General features: G+C 37.8%; 2 protein-coding genes across 4 annotated transcripts; one reads left to right on the forward strand and one right to left on the reverse strand.

The window, feature by feature from the left end:
* The first annotated feature begins 741 nt into the window (after positions 1-741).
* haao (3-hydroxyanthranilate 3,4-dioxygenase) lies at positions 742-18,275 on the forward strand. 2 transcript variants are annotated; one of them, XR_007036062.1, is made up of 11 exons: positions 742-958; positions 1,096-1,174; positions 3,172-3,255; positions 3,395-3,501; positions 4,183-4,272; positions 4,362-4,405; positions 4,493-4,638; positions 7,370-7,438; positions 7,532-7,614; positions 8,771-8,896; positions 17,680-18,275. XR_007036062.1 is itself a non-coding variant. In XM_047352025.1 (10 exons), the coding sequence occupies exons 1-10, from the start codon at positions 870-872 to the stop codon at positions 8,841-8,843; spliced, it is 864 nt and encodes a 287-aa protein (XP_047207981.1). In that variant the 5' UTR covers positions 743-869; the 3' UTR covers positions 8,844-10,197. The 2 variants fall into 2 exon arrangements, 1 of the variants encoding a protein (XP_047207981.1); XM_047352025.1 differs by lacking the exon at positions 17,680-18,275 and having other exon boundaries at positions 743-958; positions 8,771-10,197.
* On the reverse strand, positions 10,655-17,673 carry LOC124859308 (transmembrane protein 229B-like). 2 transcript variants are annotated; one of them, XM_047352027.1, is made up of 2 exons: positions 17,500-17,673; positions 10,655-11,243 (listed from the first exon to the last, which is right to left on the reverse strand). In XM_047352027.1, exons 1-2 carry the CDS (start codon positions 17,540-17,542, stop codon positions 10,756-10,758), a joined length of 531 nt encoding a protein of 176 aa, XP_047207983.1. In that variant the 5' UTR covers positions 17,543-17,673; the 3' UTR covers positions 10,655-10,755. The 2 variants fall into 2 exon arrangements, with proteins under 2 accessions (XP_047207983.1, XP_047207982.1); XM_047352026.1 differs by having other exon boundaries at positions 10,655-11,246.
* Positions 18,276-20,075: the final 1,800 nt, after the last annotated feature.

Here is a 20,075-nt window from a genome sequence, read left to right on the forward strand (position 1 = left end):
CCATCCATCAAACAAGTTTTCACAAAAACTTCAGAAGTAACATACACCATGTAAAACAGCTTCCTCTAGTGGAGACAGTGGAGGAATAATTCGATCTGGTTTCAAAGCCAATGATTTTCCTACTGTTGAACCATCCTGGTATGAAGGGCAAATTATAATTCGCTCTCATATATTCTCTGAAGAACCTTTTAATTAAATAGGTAAATAAAATAAAAAAAGTAATTTATTTAGACCTTTGACTCACTGAGCTCATTCTCATCCATAATGACAGAAGATAAAATTATTAAACCCATTGTTAGGCCTGCGAGACTATTAAGACATTTTCTTTAAATTTATCTTTTCCCATAACATAATATAGAAAAAATGCTCACAATACGTTTTAATAGTGTGAGGAAGTCTTAATAGTGTTTCTAGGGCAAGTTCAGATGATCCAATATGTTAGTTTCCCCTGTCTCATTTCAGTTTCATGGTTTTAATTTGTAAATCTTCATAAAGCAGATCTCCTCCTGTGTGTTTTAAGCCAGTTGATATAGTTTAAAATCAATAGAGCCTTAAAAATGTTTAATGCATAAAAACATAGGAAGAAAAACCGTTAGATTAAATCAAAATGTTTTGACATTTCTGGCTACTTTTGAAAAGTATTCCTGTAGGTCTCATGAATTACTGTGGTGCAGCACCGTTTTACTTATTGTGAAAGTGCAGACGAACTTTAACCTGTGTACAAAAAAGGACAGCTCCTCCCTGATTGACTAAACTGCTTCTCCCACTTCTGCATTTTCTACTGTTCACATCCCCTCACTTAAACTTATAAAAGAAAAGGCAATCAAAGAGTTTCCTGCCGCGAATCCGAGCCCTGTCATTTAGCAAAAATGAGCAGCCAGCCTTCTCTGGTCAAAGTGGAAAAATGGATCGCTGAAAACCAAAATGCTTTTCTGCCACCAGTGTGCAACAAGCTCATGTGAGTAACATGCTTTGCTCCTTAGCTGGGGTTGTTTTTCAGCATGTAAAAACCATTACACTGTGAGTGAATATGTTATATATTGTGTATGAACATGTACTAACCACATAACTGCTTTTAATTCCTGTTTTTCTCAGGCACTTTTCCCAGTTGCTCATCATGTTTGTTGGGGGTCCTAACACTAGGAAGGATTATCATATAGAGGAAGGCGAGGAGGTGAGAAACTAAAAAGTATATAAATACAGCCTTAGCTGCCTTCACACACATTGATTAAGCTTTTTCTTCCCCCTTACTCTTCTTCCCTCGTCAATACCTTATCCTCCCTGAACCTGGGCAAATTCCACCTTTCAGCTGTACCGCTGAGAGAGTTTATTTTGGCCTGGTGCCACTAATACCTTTAACTTGGTGCTTCTTGTTAGAGGCACCCTTTGCTGTCTAGACTTGCAATGTTAGGAATATTAAAGTTTAGAGCCATCTCTTGTCTCATCTTAGAGTCATCTGACAACCAAGAAGCTCTTACTCAGTAGTGATCCCATGGCACTTTCCAAAAGCAGCACAGAGCATGTTCTGGAAAATTCAACAATCCTTGTTTTTTAGATGTAATTAATACATGTATTATTTGGAAATGCTATTTTAACTATATTAATGTTCACAAAAAAAAACCCAATCATAATGATGAAGGCTTTTCATTTTATTGAAGGATGTGACAAAGCAAGATTTCCATGTATCTTTTAAATCAAGATTTATTTACCACCAATTAAAACAATTACATTTCAGTTAGGCATTATAAAAAAACACTTTGAGACAATAATTAATGTAATTAATAATTATATTATTTTTAATCACACAGAAGATGTTTTAACAAAAAGTTGAAGCAGTCACATTTAAGAGAGAAACTTCTATCTCATAACAAGAGACTTAGTTAAGTAAAAAGATACCCAGGCAAACAAATAAAAACAAATGTACTAAAGCTAACTAATTTGTAATCTACTTGTTACTGGTTACAAGGGTCAGTTTGTGTATAAAAAATCGAGCACAGAAAATATTAGCTGATAAAAAAAAAACCAAACGTTTATAAAAAGTTTATTGGGCTTTCCGAAATGTATAGAAATGGATTTTACAGCCAAGAGTTATGTTCTCATACATAATATCAGTCTGAAAGAAAAGGAAAAGGAGGACCAACATTATGGAACCACCTTTAATCTGTCAGCTTTCTCTACAAGAACCGCTAAGACAGGCAAAGAGAACGCCTGTGGGTTTAAAAGTATCTGTTTACATTCCCAGAAACACTTGCATTTTTGCTTAGGGGGTTCTGTCAGCACTGCCTTGCTCTCTTAGCTGCAGAAATAGCCAGCTTTTGTGCTCCAACTGCTGTTCCATCTGGCTTGAGCTCACTCAGAGACTGCTAACTGTTGCTTATGGCTCAGTTTGCTAAGAGGCTTCATGTTGTCCGCATTTTGAATTCGGAACCAAGTCGAATACAGCAAGGATTTTGCCTAAGGACAATTGCCAAGTTATCACACAAAAAATTGATGACCGCAGCAAAGCACATAATAAAAACAAAACATTTATCAATTTAATCTTGAGATAGCGGCCAGTTTCTAATTCTGTATCTCTGTCTGAGTCTCTGCTGGGGAAGGAATCATCACGAGTCTGGGCTTGGGATGACGTGAGAGATATGTCAAATTGAACAGCCAACAATTCTGTTATTTTTTTAGGAAAATTCCTCAGAATCTAGAAAATAAAAAATGTCAACAATTTATTACTCTAGAGATAATAAGTGTCTCATGACTGAAGCTGGTTTTACATTCAGTTTTTCAGGCTTGCAATGATTCTATTAAATAAAACAAAGGTTCCTATGAAAAGTTTTACACAATAAATATTTAAAGTTAACTAACCAGATATCTTAAAGAGTTCCCTGATATGTATGGGTTGGTATTCAGACAAATTATTTATTTCTGTGCATAGCAGTTGTAAATCAAATATTTATATTTTGGAGATTTCAGTACGCTACCTATATAGGATAAGGAGTTGTAGCTTAATCTAAAAGGTTTAGCAAGGACATGTTGAGAGGACTGGGAGGAAAGCAGTTCTTGCATGTGAAAGGTCAACTCTGATGGGCTCATGTTCACTGCTCATTCCCTAGCGTGTGCAATCACAGCCTTTAAAGCACGGCATTTAACCCAGTTTCTGTCTTTCTCTGTTTAAAATAGTTGTTCTTCCAGCTGAAGGGAGACATGTGCCTGAAGGTGATTGAAAATGGCAAACACAAGGATGTACACATCAAAGAAGGGGAGGTAAGCGCTGATGTACATTTATGTCATTATCACAGACTTCTGGAATGGAAATGATTCGTGCAGCCTATCGCTCTTTACAGTAAATTAGGACATACTTGCATGATGATCTTTTCCTCATCGGGATATTTTTCTTTACTAGATGTTTCTGCTTCCTGCTCGAATCCCCCACTCCCCCCAGAGACAGGCCAACACTATTGGACTGGTGGTGGAAAGAAGGCGACTGCTGACTGAAACTGACTGCCTGAGGTTTACCTCTTCCTCTACTCACCCCTTCCCCCATTTCTACTCCTACTTTTTTGGTTGAGTTTTTTTAAAAACACACAGCATTCAAATCATATAAACTCAAATATATCCATATATTTCACAATATGTTTTAGTGCTGAATGTTCTACACCTCATTAGGATGGGTTTTACCTGTCCAATACATGGAAAGAAATGTTAGAGAATCAAAAGATAATGTTTAATAAATATTAATAGATTTAAAGATAATCATCCAATCTTCTTTTAGTAATTTGGGCCTAATTTAGAGAGACCAATTAACCTAACAGCCATGTTTACGAAATGTGGGAGAAAGCTGGAGTACCCGGAGAGAACCAACGCATGGACCAGGGGAACATGCAAATTTTGGGTAGCAGGGATTCAAACTCTGCGCGCCCAGTTCTTGTATTTACAAATAAGTGCAGTTGTCTGTTGTTTAATCATTCCGCCTTGGAAAAATAGTTGTTTAAATAAATCATTGAAATCCTCAAATTAATATGAGAAAGAGATGCTTTTTTTTACTGTGCAAGTCATCTTACTAATGCGATCTTATTTGTGGACAATGCAGCCTGTCATACATACAGCTTTGCATTTGCAGTTCTTCCCCTTAAAAGGCAATGGTGTGTTGATTATTGTAACATTACCATCAGGATCTGTTGCTTCTTCTAGGTACTACGTGGACAACACCACAGACATCCTGTTCGAGAGATGGTTCTACTGCGAAGATCTGGGAACACAATTAGTTCCAGTTATCAGAGAGTGAGACATATTTCCACATTTGTTTTCCAGTACATGAAGCTTTTGGGATTTATTAAAGTTAACTGTGTTGGTTGACCTTTAACTCACAGATTCATGGCATCAAAGCAGGCCAAGACAGGAATACCTAATCCAAGTGAGCTTTCTGCTCTAACATGTCCAATGTGAACCCTGACCCTTTTTAAAAAATAGAATGCTGCCATTTTTGTTTTTGGTTGAACAGATGAAGTCTTCAGAGAGCCTCCGTTCCAGTTGAACACCATGAATGTGATGACACCCTTGTCCTTCAAAGACTGGGTGGACAAACAGAGGCCATCCCTGGCTAACGGCAGGCCTGTCAACATCTTTGGAGCTCAGTTTGAGACAGAGGTAAGAGGAGTCACATTCTTTATAAGACATTTATTGGTTTCTATAAAGACTTTTACTAACAGATTTTTTCATTCATATACTATATTTATATATAGATATAGATATATTCATATAGTACACAAAGGTTAAAATTATTGTAAATCTTCTCTTCTCTGCACAGTGTTACAATTATACCTTCAAGCTCAAATGTACACACCAACTAACATTTGGTTAAATGACCCTTAGCGAGCTGCAACCAGCTTGCACACAGCTTAAAAATGTACCACCCTTCATTGCAGAAATTGCAGAATTGGTAGATTTCAAAAGATATATTTGGGTTCCTGGCACAGAGCCGGCTTTTAATCACAGTTAAGTGCAAGTTTTCAGTAGGTTGAGGTCAGAGCTCATCTTTCAGAACTTACGGAAGTGGTGATACTTTCAAATAACTTGTACTTACAGTGGAAATAAAATGTCTACACACCCCTGATCAAATGCCAGGTTTTCATTATGTAAAAAAATCACATCCAGCTGTTCTAGTAGGTTTTTCAGCACAAGACAGAGGGATCTCATTATTCAAAGATATCAGTCAGGTGAAGGCTACAAAAGGATTTCCAAGGAATTAAATATACTATGGAACACAGTGAAGACTGTCATCATCAAGTGGAGAAATTATGGCAGAACAGTTACGTTACCAAGAACAAGACGTCCATCCAATATTGATGATAAAACGAGAAGAAAACTGGTCAGGGAGGCTGCCAAGAGGCCACCAGTAACACTGAAGGAGCTGCAGGAATTTCTGGCAAGTGCTGGCTGTGTACTACATGTGACAACAATCTCCCGTCTTCATATGTCTGGGCAATGGGGTAGGGTGGCAAGACGGAAATCTTATCTTACAAAGAAAAACATCCAAGTCCGGCTTAATTTTGCAAAAAGACATGCTTGGCGCAAAAACAACACTGCTCATCACCAAAAGAACACCATACCTACAGTGAAGCATGGTGGTGGCAGCATCATGCTTTGGGGCTGTTTTTCTTCAGCTGGATCTGGGGCCTTAGTCAGGGTGGAGGAAATTATGAACAGTTCCAAATACCAGTCAGTGTTGGCACAAATTCTTTCCCCTTCCATTAGAAAGCTGAAGATGAAGAGGAACTGCATCTTTTAGCACGACAATGACCCAAAGCACACATCTAAATCAACAAAAGAATGGCTTCACCAGAATAAGATTGAGGCTTTGGAATGGCCCAGCCAGAGTCCAGACCTGAATCCCATCAAACATCTGTGGGGTGATCTGAAGAGGGCTGTGCAGAGGTGATGCCCTTGCAATCTGTCAGATTTGGAGCGGTTTTGCAAAGAAGAGTGGGGAAATATTTCCACATCAAGATGTGCCACGCTGATAGGCTCCTATCTAAAAAGACTGAGTGCTGTAATAAAAGCCAAAGGTGCTAAAAACAAAGTATTAGTTTAAGGGTGTACATATTTATGGAACCAGGTTATTTAAAGTTTTTTTTTATTTTATATTTGTCCCCTTTAAGGGTTTCAGTTTGTTTTTAAATTGCATCTTACAGGTTATAGGTCACATTAAAGGTGGAAAAAGTTGGGGAAATTATTTGTCTTGCTATCATTTTTTAACATCATGAAAACCTGGCATTTGAACAGGGGTGTGTAGACTTTTTTTTATATCCACTGTACATGCAATTTTGTTTGAGCTTGAAATCTAAAGTTGTACAGAAATGGCCCAAAAAACGTTTGACATGTAAAACACACTAAGTTCCTTGGACTTATTGGGATATCTGTGCTGAGTATTAATCAATTCAGTGAGTGCTGTGAAACAAATCCTTTTTATGGTGGCAAAGAGAAACTACAAACTGCAGTGAATGAAAACCACTAATCAGAGCGTAGGCAGTACATTCTAGAACCTTCCTTCTCTATGTTGCATCTGGAACAGAATCTCTAAGACTAAATTTTTTAGAAGTCAAAAACACAAGGTGTCTAATTACGGACAAATTATAGGATTAGTACTTCCTCTGAGATGTTTAAGGAAGTGCTATAAGCTGCATGTTCCACCAGGTTAGAATATTTGGTTCACAAAAACAAACATGCGGAAATTAAATGTATTAAAATTTGATGTGTTGCGTTTTTGCTTTATGTTTAATATGCTTTGAATGGTTGTACTGGAACATACCTGATTCAACTGGAAAGGAGACTATCTCAGCCAACATCGGGGGCGAGAAGTGAGAGACTCTCTGAACAGTTCACCCACAGACAGATTAGAAAGCGTTAAATTTACTGGTAATTAAACTAAGATGTGTGGACTGTTGGATAAAACCAACAGTCCAACAAGTCCAAACAACTTTCCAACTTTTCACAGTAAAACTGTGGAAAGTTGGAAAGTTGTTCCCACTAATGCTACTTCCAGCCAACTTGCTTCTGGTATTTATTGTTTGGATGTGTTGTAATTATTATTAAATTAAATTAGTAAAAAACTGACCCAAACGTGAGACTAACTTTAAGTTTTAGAATCAGAATCAGAATCAGAATCAGCTTTATTGCCAAGTTCGTACATACAAACAAGGAATTTGCCTCCGGTACACTTTGCTCTTTTGTTCTGTTTTTGCATTACAGAATATACAAATTTACAATTTACAATGTACAATATACACATATCTAATAAAAGGACAGAAGGACTGCAGTGCCTCTGTACAGGCAGAATGATGAATAAAACAAGAGTCTCTCTTTTTTCTGGCTTTGACAGGCAATGGTGTTTGGACCTGGACTGACAGAGACCTCAATCCAGCAAACTGATATGTGGATTTGGCAACTGGCAAGTACATGCGTCATGTCCCAGCACCTCTAATAACCCACCACAGGCTCCTAACAGCTAATTCTACCTCTACATCTCCATTCTTGTTCCCAGGAGGGATCTTCAAGAGTAACTGTAGCAGAGGAGTCATTTAATCTGACTTCAGGAGACAGTTTTCTCATCCCCGAGCACAGCCAGTGAGTCCATTTTAACAACCTCTGACAACACAGGATGTAATAACAATTAATTAAAACTCATCTGGTCCTTTTCAGGTCTCAGCATTAAATTAAGAGAGCCTTAAATAGATATTGATACTTCAATTCAGTTTTTTATCACTGACTTTCCAGCAGTCCCATTAAGCATGTCGCAACAGTGGACTGTAGATTGCATTAAGTCATTGACTTTGCAGTATTTGCTCACCTAGGACAAGCATGTGGTGCCAGTAGAAAGGAATGTATACCTTGTAACAGGAAGAAACCTCCAGACGGACCAGGCTCAGTTTGAGTAGCCATCTGCTGATGTCTTGGTGAAGTTTAAGCTGAGCATCAGAATTGAGAAAAACTATTTTTCCATAGTTTTCCTTCAGATGTTACCTAAACCAGGCAGATATTTTTCCAGAAGGAAAAAAGGCTGTTCCAGAAACCCGTCGAAACACCTGTAATTTTTCCAGCAGTACTGTTATGAACACGGATATTTAGCATGCAAACTGAGAACTGTCGAGGTGTAGAATTTTTGCAATTAAAAAAAACACCACATTGCATTAGATTAGCTGCTTCCAGCTGCTGCCAACCCTTTAAAAAGGGTGCATCTAGAAATAGAACAATTTTGTTGCGCTTTGTGCTTGAGGGGGAACAATGCTTCTCACTACAGTGATGAACTACAAATTTGTCTTCCACAGTGATGAGTAGGAACAAGCGCTAATCTGAGCACTTGTGATGTTTTCTTGGCATTGTGTTACCACACCCCTGCATGCTCCAGGCCAGCAAAGTGCATAAACTCCTGCTTTTAAAGAGTAGACATTCAATTAATCATTCAGTGTATTAGATAATCAGCTCACAGCAGCTTCTTAGAGGGTTCTCACACACTGCTTCTTGTATTTTAGGTAAAGTTTAAAAAAATAAGTAATCATAGAATGTATTATTTTAAGTTTTATTCATATAAAATTACAGACCTAAAAAGAACCAGATAGTTTATTATAAATCTATGCTATGAGGTCTGACTTTACAAAAGTCAAATGCTTTATTAATTCATTCTGTGATTCTGATTGCAGTTAATAACAATGCTGTGTTTTGGGTTTTGTTTGTATACATTTTAAAGCACAAAATAAACTTACCCATGGCTTTATCTTTGTAGATACCAGTGGCAGAGGAATGAGGGGACCATTGCTTTGTTTGTTGTGCAAAATCCGGAGCGGAAGAGAACCTAATTGTCAACTACATACCTGCACATTTATGTTAATTACATAGAGTGGAGAAAAAGGTATTGAATGTGCCAACATTTTTCTTAGTAAACATATTTTTAATCATGCTATTGACTTGAAACACACCAGACGTCAGTAACAACCCAAATAATCCACACATACCAAAAAATCAAAACAAATGAGTCCATAAATGAAGGTATGTGAAGTCAACTATGATGATACAGGAAATAAGTAATAAAACCCTTACTTAACTTTATTTAACATTTAATAGAAAAGCCTTTTTTAAGTAATGCAATTTCAAGATGGTTCCTGTATCAAGAAACAAGTCATATGCATTGCTGAAGTGTGATTCTGGTCCATTCTTTCACAAATGGTCTTCAGATCTTGAAGGTTCTGGGGGCTTCTTCTATGTGCTCTGAACTTTCATTGTTTCCATAGATGTTCAACTGGATGTACCCCAGTGACTGGGCCTTTCTTGCAACTTTATATTCTATCCCTAAAACCAACTGAGAGTTTTTTTGGCTGTGTGTTCGGGATCACTGTCTTGTAGAAAAATCACCCTTTGTCTCATCTTCAGATACCTCCAGGTATATTTCTTTGATCATCCTTCCTTTGATTACATGAAGTTTCCTAGCACCATATGCTCAAGGACAGCCCCACACCATGATGGTCTATGGTGTTTTTGGAGTGATATGCAGAGCAATTTCTCCAAAAACATTATGGTCTCATCTGACCAGACTATATTAATTCTTTGAATATTTCCTTTAGCATGCCTTTTCTGCAGCAGTTGAATCTTGCACAGTGAGTGATAGCATTGCGTTTGAGTGCATTACTTATCGTTTTCCTTTAAACTACATTTGCAATTGCTCCAGAGCTTCTGGACAACTCTTCTGATTACTTTTAGATTCTACAGTTAGAAATCTTGCAGGGATCACTTGGCCGTAGCTGGTTTACGGTGAAATGATGTTCTTTCAACTTCTGGATTGTGGCCTCAGTGTTTAGAAATAGGTTTGTAATCAGTGCCATTGGTATGTTTTGCAACAATAAGGTTGTGAAGGTCTTGACAGAACTTTTTGCTTTGATCAATCATGCCTCTTGTGTGATATCTTGGTAGTACAAAACCTTTTTATCAGCTGGGACTAAGTTATCTGATATTAATTTGCACTAAGGGGTTATTTTTAGCTATTTTCTTGTTACTCTTTTCCTCATGTAATTTCACTTTATTACATTTACATGTGAATAACAGGTGTGAATTTCATATCAACAGCCCCATTAGAAATATATTTACTGAGAAAAATATTGACTTGTTCAATACGCTCTGTATAATGAAGGATCACAATGAGTAAATAATGCAAATTCATTTAAGTTTGGTTATTTGATGAAGTACTTGATGCTGAAACTGCAGTCAGTGTTTAAGCTAACAGAAATAGAAATGACAAACTATTTATTTTACTCATTCTTCATAGTTGCTGGAGGTTTGCTGAAATTTGTCTCAATGATTAAACCACGGGGAAACAGCCCTGACGGAAAAAAAAATTTGGCTGAAAGATCCAAAAATACAAGTTTTGACGTGCATCAGGAACGTAACGCTGCTGTCAGATAATACTAACAGGTGCCTGGTTCTTGTTTCCCTTAACACTGTGTAAGCCACCCTATTTTGTTTCTGAGAAATATTGCAATTTAATACACATGAAAATGGAGCCTTTTTGCCCAAGAGGAATACTGAGACATATTCACACCCTGAATACTATTCCAACCTCCCACACATTTTTTTTTTTTACAGCAGTAAAACATAATACTCATAGAGGAGCGGGAAATCCCCTCATGTTTTTTTATTATGACATGATTAAAAAAGACCTGTTCCTGCAAGAAACGACATCAAATATTTCGTGGCTGATTTTGCAAGCACATCATGAAATCAGCCGTTTTTCAATCTTATCCTTAAGGTATTCTTGATTACATGCTGCTCTGCTATAAATGCCGCAACAGCCCAGGCCAGTGCATACTCCAGAGTCACCAGTCCTCCTAGATTGTACCGATGGGCAGAGTAATCCCAGGGACAGGCCCCCAGCAGCCTCAGCCCTACCCCCCAGCTGAACTCCCATGTGTAAATGAATAAAGTGTAAGTTGTCAGTCGCAAAGGGAGCGAGTGATGCTGGGCCAGCAGCCGGGCCCTCAGGCCCTCCATGCAGAAGATTGCAGTGGCGTACATGGGCAGCGACCACAGACTGCTGTGACCTGTCAGCCTCCTGTCCCGGGTGCTGCACCAGTCATACGCTGCAGTGAAGGCCACTTCGCAGAGGCAGCCGTGCAGAGCGTACACATAGAGACGAAACCAGGCTGAGAGAGGCCAAAAGGAGCTGCTGTCATCAGGATCTGCTGGGGATTCATCTCCAACAACAGGCCCTGCTACACACACAGAAAGAAAGTGTGTGACGGTCTTTCTGGAAAGTTTAGATTAGATTTAATTTAGGGCAACTACAGACAGGATAAAAAGAAAGTGCACCCTTCTTCAAGTCTAAGGATTTACATATCACATCATAATAACAATGATCTTGTTCTTACCAGGTTTAAAATAATTTAAATATAACATGAAATATACAAAAATGTAAAACATTTCTCAGTCATTATTAATTAAACAAAGATGAAGTCAAATTGAAAAAGCTGTGTATGAAGAATTTAGTACACCTCCTTTTCTCATTTTATACAGTCTCTTGCTTTGTTGTTCAGGAGCTTTAGTCCACTCTTCTTGGAAATTTGCCTTAGATTATTAATATTGGCCTACATTAATCTCTGCACAGCTGTCTTCAGGTCCCACCACATCATTTAAATCAAGCTGAGGTGTGGACTTTGACTGGACCATTGCAACACCATGATTCTCTTACCTTCTCAGCCATTCTGTTGTAGATTTACAGCTGTATTTGGGATCATTGTTCTGTTGATCCCACAGCTTTGGCCAAGCTTCAGATGTCAGGCCTCATATTTGACTCTGGATTAATTTGGTATACAGCGGAGTTCAAGGTCCATTGACTCCAAGGTGTCCAGGTCCATTGTACAAAGGGTATTTTTGCAGAAGGCTTCTGGGTTGTTCAGATGTAACAAGCCTTGTCCAGCTGCCATATTGATTTTTGAGAAAAAAGGCTTTCTCCTGGCTACCCTACCTAAAAAGCCATACTTGATCCATCCTTTTCTAACTGTACTATCATGAATTTTAACATTTAACATGCTAACTGAGGGCTTTAGAGTCTCATATGGAGCTTTCAGGGTTTTTTGTTTTTTTTGCATTTTCTCCAAGCATTGCCCAATCTGACCTTGGAGTGAATTTACTGGAATGTCCACTCCTGAAAAGATTGGCCTCTGTCTTAAATGTTTTCAACTTTTGAATAATCATTCTCACTGTAGAATTACGTATCTCTAATTGTTTGGAACTTACATTATAACCAAGGTTGTTGGGCAGCAGTTGCTTCTCTAAGCTCATTGATTGCGGGTGTCTTTCTTTTCTGGCATTGTGTTTGCTCCAGAGAACAAACTGACAAAACTCCTGTTTTGATAGAGGTTGAAAACTGATTATGATAAGTTGATCAAAAGTAATCTGGTCAGCAGCACCTGGCTACTACCTGCCCCCTTAAATGAAAATGGAGGAGTATCCATTCCAGTTTGGCTATATCCTTGTTTAATAAATAATGATAGTGTGGAATCCGTTTAGTGCTTTTGTACACTTGAGGTTAGATTTAAAGAATTTTAGAACCTGTTAATGTATTTGCAAAATCATTACACACTTTAACTAGTTATTTAACCACATTTCCAAATGAAACTAGTCCCTGATAAATGACTCAAAGAATGAATAATTCCTCAGTTCCGATCTAGGAAACAGAATGACGGATGGATCGGCTGCAAGTTAAATTGTTACACTCTTCAAGGAAAATCACTCGTAGGACTTTAAAGAACCATAAAAAGGCCAGCAGGTGTGCTCGAATGTGTGACAGGTTTACAGGATGAACAAGAACAACCAGTTAGTGAATGTAAGTTGTAGGCAAGTGCTTCTTAAACAAAAAAAGCAAAGCTACTTTATTTATTTGAACTGTTCTTGTTCCAGGGTGGAATAAGTTTAATATTTCAATAAATACAAAGATCCCATAAGAACTGGGTGCATACGTTTTATTCTAGATTTTTTCTAAATCATATACATCAGGGTTTCTATGTCCAGTCCTTGAGAGCTATATGTTGCAACTTTAATGAAATTAGAATGACAATCAGGCAAATTCCTATATTTCTCAATTTTTTAAATTAAGTATGCAACATTTTTAAATCTTGCATACTTGCATACTACTGAAAAATAAATCAAACCAATATTAACCTTCTGATAACTTACTTTCAGTCAAAATCATACTGCAAGTATGAATTAGCTTATTTTGTTATGACTCAATTACCGAATATTAGAGGTAACAATATAGCATAAAGGGTGGTCGGAAAACCCCAAAGTCATTTGCATGCAAACTGATCTGAGTTTGTTTAACTTTTATTTTAAGTGTGTAGGCTAATTTAAAATCTGTGTGGTGCAGGATTTTCATACAGAGCCTTTGCAAAATTCATCCATACAACTTTAAACTTATTTACAGATTTTTGTATTATTTTGGGGATTTCATGATAGACCAGTCCATTCAATAAAATAATTTGTGCATATGAGATGATGAATCCTCCATGACCCAAAGTGTCCTGTAAGTGTATCTTTCACTTGTGATTTCAGGTGACTTTTTAAGGTCAGATACTTTTTGTTTTTTCATTATCCAATATATTTGCTCTAATACATGTGATCGTGAGAGACGGAGGTTCAAGCAGCTAACTGAAGGGAGACTTTCCACACAAGTTTTACCTCGGTTGTTTTGATATTACTGTGTCTGGCTGCATTTTGTTAAGTTTATTCATTTGTTTTTTCTTGTGTGTAAAGTAAGGCACTTTTATTTTTTTGAGTAAAGGAAAAGATTTACATTGGTCACATTTAAGTTCAAATTTCTTATAAAGTTTGAGTTCTCGTTGCATTTTACTGTCAGATATTTGAGTGGCTTTTAAAGCAGACTTATTGAGTGGCTAAACAGTTGCAGGGATAAAGTGCCATTTGTTTTGCTTGCAAGTAATTAGGAAATTTAATCTAAGGATTTGCTCATTCCTATTTGTTCTGGACCATCAACCAAAAATCAGATTTGGACCTTTGAGCATTTTACAAAAAAATAAATCTGAAGTGTGGCAAGCAATAATATTCAGCACCCCTGAGTCAATAGTTTATAGAACCAGTCTTTGTTGCAATTGCAGCTCCAAGTTTCCACCAGCTTTGCTTATCCAAAGACTGAAATGGCAACCCATTCTTCTTATTCTACTATTCTACTAATTTTAGATCAGTCAGACTGGATGCAGAGCGTCTGTTAATAGGAATTTTCAAGCCTTGCCGCAGATTGTTAATTAGATTTAGATCTGGACTTTAATTAGGCCATGCTAACACAAAAATTCTTTGGGATAAACAACTGAATTGGAGTACTGGTTTTATGATTAGGGTTGCTGTCCTGCTGGATGTTGGCTACAAAGCTAAATGTTTGACTCATCTGACCAGAGCACGCTCCTCCACATGTTTACACTCTCTCTTCTACGTGAGGTGCGGCAAGCAGCAGCTGGGACTTCCTATGGTTTAACCCGCTCTTCCATAAAAGGCAGATTTGTGAAGTGTGCAACTCATAATTGTACAGATTATCCCACCTGAGCTGTAGTGTTCATCAGCTCCCCCAGAGTAACCATGGGTCTTTTGACTGCTTCTGATATTAATGCTCTGCTTGTCCGGCCTGTTGGTTAAGGTGGATGGCCCCGGCTTTGTCGATTTGCAGTTGACCTTCCCTATTTCCATTTTTGGATGATGGAGCAGTGCTCTTTGAGATATTTAAAGTTTGGGAATAATGTTTAGGACATTGCATCTCTACTTTAAACCTGTTGTGTTCCTTGGTCTATATGTCCTGTTTTTTCTCTAATGTTCTCCAACAGGCCTCTGGACTGAGATTAAATTACATACAGGTAGACTCTATTTAATAGGTGACTTCTGAATTGGTTTCACTAGATTTTAGAGTAAAGGGAGCTAAATACAAATGCATGCCAAAGTTTTCAGATTTTTATCTGTAAAAAAGTCTGAAAGCCATCACTTTCCTTTCGTTTAACAATATGCACTGCTTTGTGTTGATCTGTGGTTCAGACCCCAGTAAAAACATTGGAGTTTGTTGGTGTAACATGGAAAATATGATAAAATAAAAGTAAGTTGCAAGGCACTGTAGTTGGAGCTGTAAAACACAACATAAGTCTTGATGGAAGATGTTTTGTTAAGTCACTGAAGCAGTGACATCCTCAAGTTTCCACTGACTGAACTTATGAGAAAAGACAAATCCTTACAGATTTAATGTGAGGATTTTTAGGTAAAGCAATTAGCAAATACAGCAGGAGGTACTCTGAAAGAAGAAGTAGCCTGAAGCAGACAAACTCTAGCTTTACAATGACGCCTTTGTCTGTTGAGTCATATATTCTAATATACAGACGTGGTAAAAAGAAAGTACCACAACTTTTTTGGTTTGTTGGGTTTTTTTTCTCATAGTATAATAGGAATGTTCTTGTTTTTACTAGGTTGTAAAATTATTTAAATTCAAAAGTATGGGCTTCTGTATTGGTTAGCACCCTCTCAGTCCATGAAGACTGACACTGGCTTCACTGTGGACAGTATCACTGGTGTTTCAGCAGCTTTCATTTCATGGCAGGCTTAAGCCTTGGTGGTTCCAGGGTTGTTCTTAAACACCCTGACAAATTTCCTTTTTGGGTCTTCCTTTAGACCTTGACAAAGTGGTGATGCATCCAAATAACTTCCAATAACATTTAACTGTTTGAACAGATTAACTTAGGTGAATTCATTGATCTTTCCATTTGTTCTGAGTATTGATCAATTCTTTTTAATACAGGCAAACTAAAACTACCAGCCGCTCTCAGTCATGATCACTAACCAGGAGTTAATTAGGCCTTAGAATTGATAAGTTAAACAGCATTCTGGAAGCTTCAAAACCCACAATGTATGCATCATTTTGACTGATTTTTAAGCACAGCCAACAAATTATCAATGGGGTTGTGGCCGGGGCGTGGGGAAGGTCATTCCTGAAGCTTACTGTTTACTTGCGGTTCCAAAACCAGTCTTGATGTGTGTGATGGCATCATTGTCCTCCTGGAACAATCAGTGGTGCCCAATTTTGAACCATTTGACCCAAACTACCATCCTCAGATAAAAGGAAATATTTTAGGGTCTTCAAGAACAACCAATTTATCACCAAGGCTAGAGCTTCACTGGAAGTAGAAGGTGCTGAGACACCAGTGCCCCTTTCTACAGTGAATGAGGTTTTACAGCTACATGAACCAAGAGGGGACCAATCAAGAAACAAGCCCCTCCTCGGTTGCCCACATGGACAAGCCCAATGCCCTTTTGAGAAAAGTTGGTGAGCAGAGACAAAGAATGAATTATTAATTCACAATTATAAGTTGAACCTTTGAAGGACTCATCACTGTCATGCAAAGTGGTGGCAGCATCATTCTGTGGGCCTGTTTTAATACCACTGGATGAAAGAATGAATTAGGACTACTTCCAATTTCTTCAACTTTAGCTAAAATTAACAGCTAGATAGTTGAAACTTTGACACAGACAATGATTCAAGCACACATCCAAGCTACTTTTGGAATAGATGAAGCAGGCTAACATTTAGGCTCTTAGGTTGGCCTTCCTAAAGCCCTGATCTCAACCCTGCTAAGGTTAAAAGCGGGGTCTGTGCCATGAAACCACTCAACTTAAGTTTACCAAATCTAGCCAGAAGAGTCGTGAAATATCCAGAAGAAACTATGCTAGGAAGCTTGTTGATGCCTTCTAAAGGGTGCAATTCACTAAGAGACTCGACTAAATATTAGTTAGGGCATACATATTTAAGCCTGTATGTATATTCCTGAACTTGTTTTATGGAGAATCCACAATGAATACAGACTTTTATTCCCAATTTTTAATTCTTAAAGCAGCTTATTTTGTATCATCACTCCATCCTGGAAAAACAATGACTAAACAATCTTTAAGCCCATGATGAGTGTAGGTAGACCTCTGTTACAATCTCAGGATTTCACAATCTGACCTTCAAGTACTAATAAATAATGCACTGCACTTAATGCAACATATTACTTAAAGGCGTTGCTGCTATCATTAGAAATATTAAGGTGTGTAACTAATTGCATATGGAAACATGATAAGATCCTGTTGATATCGCTATTACTGCACTTTGTCCTGTGCGTAATGCTCCTCCTTCGTCCTCCGCTTACAGGACACACACCTCTAATGTGGATTAACAGCTTAATAGTCCTGTTTACCAAATTAAAGACACAGCTAATCCTCAACAAGCTTTCACTTTGTATGAACAAACTGTTTAAATTATCATCACAATGACTCCCACTGTGTACTATTTTTCCAGAGATAGCATTAGTAATGAAGTCATCCCCTGACTGCATTATTGAGCTAATGCAAGTAAAAACAAGGTGAAAATTTTTATTTGATCCTTAAAATTTCACCCTTTGAAGTGAAGTTTGAAATGTCATTAAAAGTAATAATTCTCACCTCGATCACTTCTCCCTCCCACTGCGACTTTCCTGCCCTTCATCCCTGGCCGGTGTATGGATCTCTGTGCCTTTATAATCCCTCTGCTTCCCCTTGGGTGTGCACGTGCGTGTGAGTGTGGTTTCAAGGCTAAACATTAAGCTGCTCCATGTTATCAGACACTGATGTCTCTGTCACCAGGTCGAGTTGTGAACAGAGGAAGAGACCTGGGAGCCAAACCTGGACCAACCTCAAAAAATGTGTGTACGGATAGCACCAAACGTCAGTATTGATCCCTTGACAGCTGCATGAATGCTCGCTTTAAACCATCGAGCAAGGGTGCAAACACGTTTATTGATGTATTTTCAATGGCAAACTTGGCAGTGTCTAGATTAAGAATTAATTGTGCATCCCTCGCGAATGGGGTGGGGTTATCAGTGAGTTGCAGCAGAGGGGAGTGTCAGTGACATAAATAGATCTGTTTGAAATTTAAGTTTCACAGTAGCTGATGTTTTAGATGTTGAATAAAGTGTCATGAATGCAGAAGATACCATTCTGCCACAGCTTTAGTTTGTCTGGTCATCTTGACTTTAAATGCACTAATCTGAAGCAATAGAGAACAACTTTATCGATATATGTTTATTCAGAGAACATGCAATGATAATGCAAGGTTGGAGATTTTGTAAACATGGTTTAAAATGTTTTTTTATTTTCCTTAATGCGAGCATGTAAAAGTTGTTAAAATCTGATATTATGTTCTGCTATATTGTATAATTTAATAAAATGACACAAGTTAACAAGGAGTTTTCCTTACAATATATACAATAATATGTTTGTGCTGATATGTTTATTTCTATCTGAACATGAAGCTTTTAATTATGGCCAAACATCTCTATTTTGGTCCAGAAATCTTGTGTTGTTGCATCTTTGTTCAGATGCAACAGTGCAAACCTAGGTCATCCTGCCGTATTTGTTTTGGAGAAAAGAGGCTTTATCCTTCAACCTGTCCAAACAAGCCACACCTGTTGTGTCTTTTTCTAATTTTCCTGTCTCGAAGTTTAGCAATTAACATGCTAACTGAGGCTTGTTGATTCTGAGATGCAGCTCTTGCTTCTTTTTTTTCTCTGAGCATATTCTGGTGCAGCCATAGGGTGAATTTGGTGGTACGTCCACTCCTGCCAAGAACGGCAACTTTCTTAAATATTTTCTAATTGTGTAAAAATGTCTTAATGTTTGTAAAATTACTGACTTCAAAATGTTTGAAAATTGCTTTAAAACCCTTTCCAGATTGACAGGGTAGTAGTGACAGTTGCTAATCAAAGGTCATTGCTGTTGTCTTTCATCTGCATTGTGTTATCCACACTTGTATCCTCCTGGGCAACAAACTGCCAAAGTTCCGATTTTACAGCTTTGATGATCAGTTAATCAAGTGCATTTGATTGACACCACCTGGATGCAACTTTCCCTCTGAAAGCCAATTTGAAACACAATGGTGTATTTCGTTTGTCGCACAGCGTTCTCATTTTGTTATATGTTCATAACAAGGCTCTTTTTTATACAGCACAACGTACTGCAAAGTGGAACATGTTTCGCATACCCAGTCAGAACAATTATCTTATAGAAAAGTGCTGACGTACATGGAATAAATGCTATTTTATAAAATGTTTTACAATAACTTGCTTTAGACTAAGGTGATACTTCTCAATCAGAAAAAAATGAAATGGTGAAACCAGGTTGGGGTATTTTGTTCATAAATGATGGCAGGATGGAACTGGAGATGGAAAGACAGATCTAAATAAGTCTGCTTTAAAAAGGCTTCTGGGTTGTCATATAAAGAAAGAGATGAGCTTAAACACAAAGTTCTGATTTACTGATTTACTTTTAGCCTACTTCATGTTGTCATACACACTCTGTTTAAGTGACTTCTGGATTCTATGGATGAGGCCTTAATTAGGGTTGGGTGAAATTAAACTCTTAACATTAATTAAACTCTTAATAAAATAAATCATGATTTCAAAATCTGCCTTTTGTATTCAATCAGATAATTTTTGTGTAATATAAAAATGTTTTTGTTGATTTGAAAAATTTAAGTGGGGCAAAAAAGCAAAAACTGGAAGACATCCGAATGTACTGTAAATTTTGTCTGAGCTGGGAACACCTTGAGATCCAGTATGAGCAGCTGGGGTACCAGTGGCGACCGGGATGTCTGTGTTTTCCTCCCTGAACCTGTTACTTCTTCAACCTTCACGGAGGGCAATAAATGGAATATCTTACTTATATGTTGATAAGTCTACATAGACCTGGGCCCTATTCTGACTATAACTCACCAGAATAAACCTACATTTTGCCTTTCTCTGGGGAGAGTAGGTCAAATTAATCATCCAGTGCTGGTAAGATACTTACTACTAATAATCTCTGCACAGAACGCAAAGATGTCAGTCAGTCAGTCATTTTCTACCACTTCTTCCATAGTGGGTAACGAGGAAGCTGGTGCCTATCTCCAGCAGTCTATGGGCGGGAGGTGAGGTCCACCCTGGACAGGGGGCCAGTCCGCAGGGCAATAGAGACACACAGGACAATCAACCATGCACACACTG

The sequence above is a fragment of the Girardinichthys multiradiatus genome, chromosome 22, assembly GCF_021462225.1.
Source record: "Girardinichthys multiradiatus isolate DD_20200921_A chromosome 22, DD_fGirMul_XY1, whole genome shotgun sequence".
Classification (NCBI taxonomy): Eukaryota; Metazoa; Chordata; class Actinopteri; order Cyprinodontiformes; family Goodeidae; genus Girardinichthys; species Girardinichthys multiradiatus.

Bases quoted from the DNA above. Each gene is read 5' to 3' on its own strand.
- LOC124859308 (XM_047352026.1), bottom strand. From the start codon at position 17,542: ATGAAGGGCAGGAAAGTCGCAGTGGGAGGGAGAAGTGATCGAG. The intron at 11,247-17,499 runs GTGAGAATTATT...CTGTGTGTGTAG, and splicing joins GGGAGGGAGAAGTGATCGAG to CAGGGCCTGTTGTTGGAGAT.
- haao (XM_047352025.1), top strand. From the start codon at position 870: ATGAGCAGCCAGCCTTCTCTGGTCAAAGTGGAAAAATGGATCGCTGAA. The intron at 4,639-7,369 runs GTAAGAGGAGTC...TGGCTTTGACAG, and splicing joins GAGCTCAGTTTGAGACAGAG to GCAATGGTGTTTGGACCTGG. The intron at 7,439-7,531 runs GCAAGTACATGC...TCTTGTTCCCAG, and splicing joins ATATGTGGATTTGGCAACTG to GAGGGATCTTCAAGAGTAAC.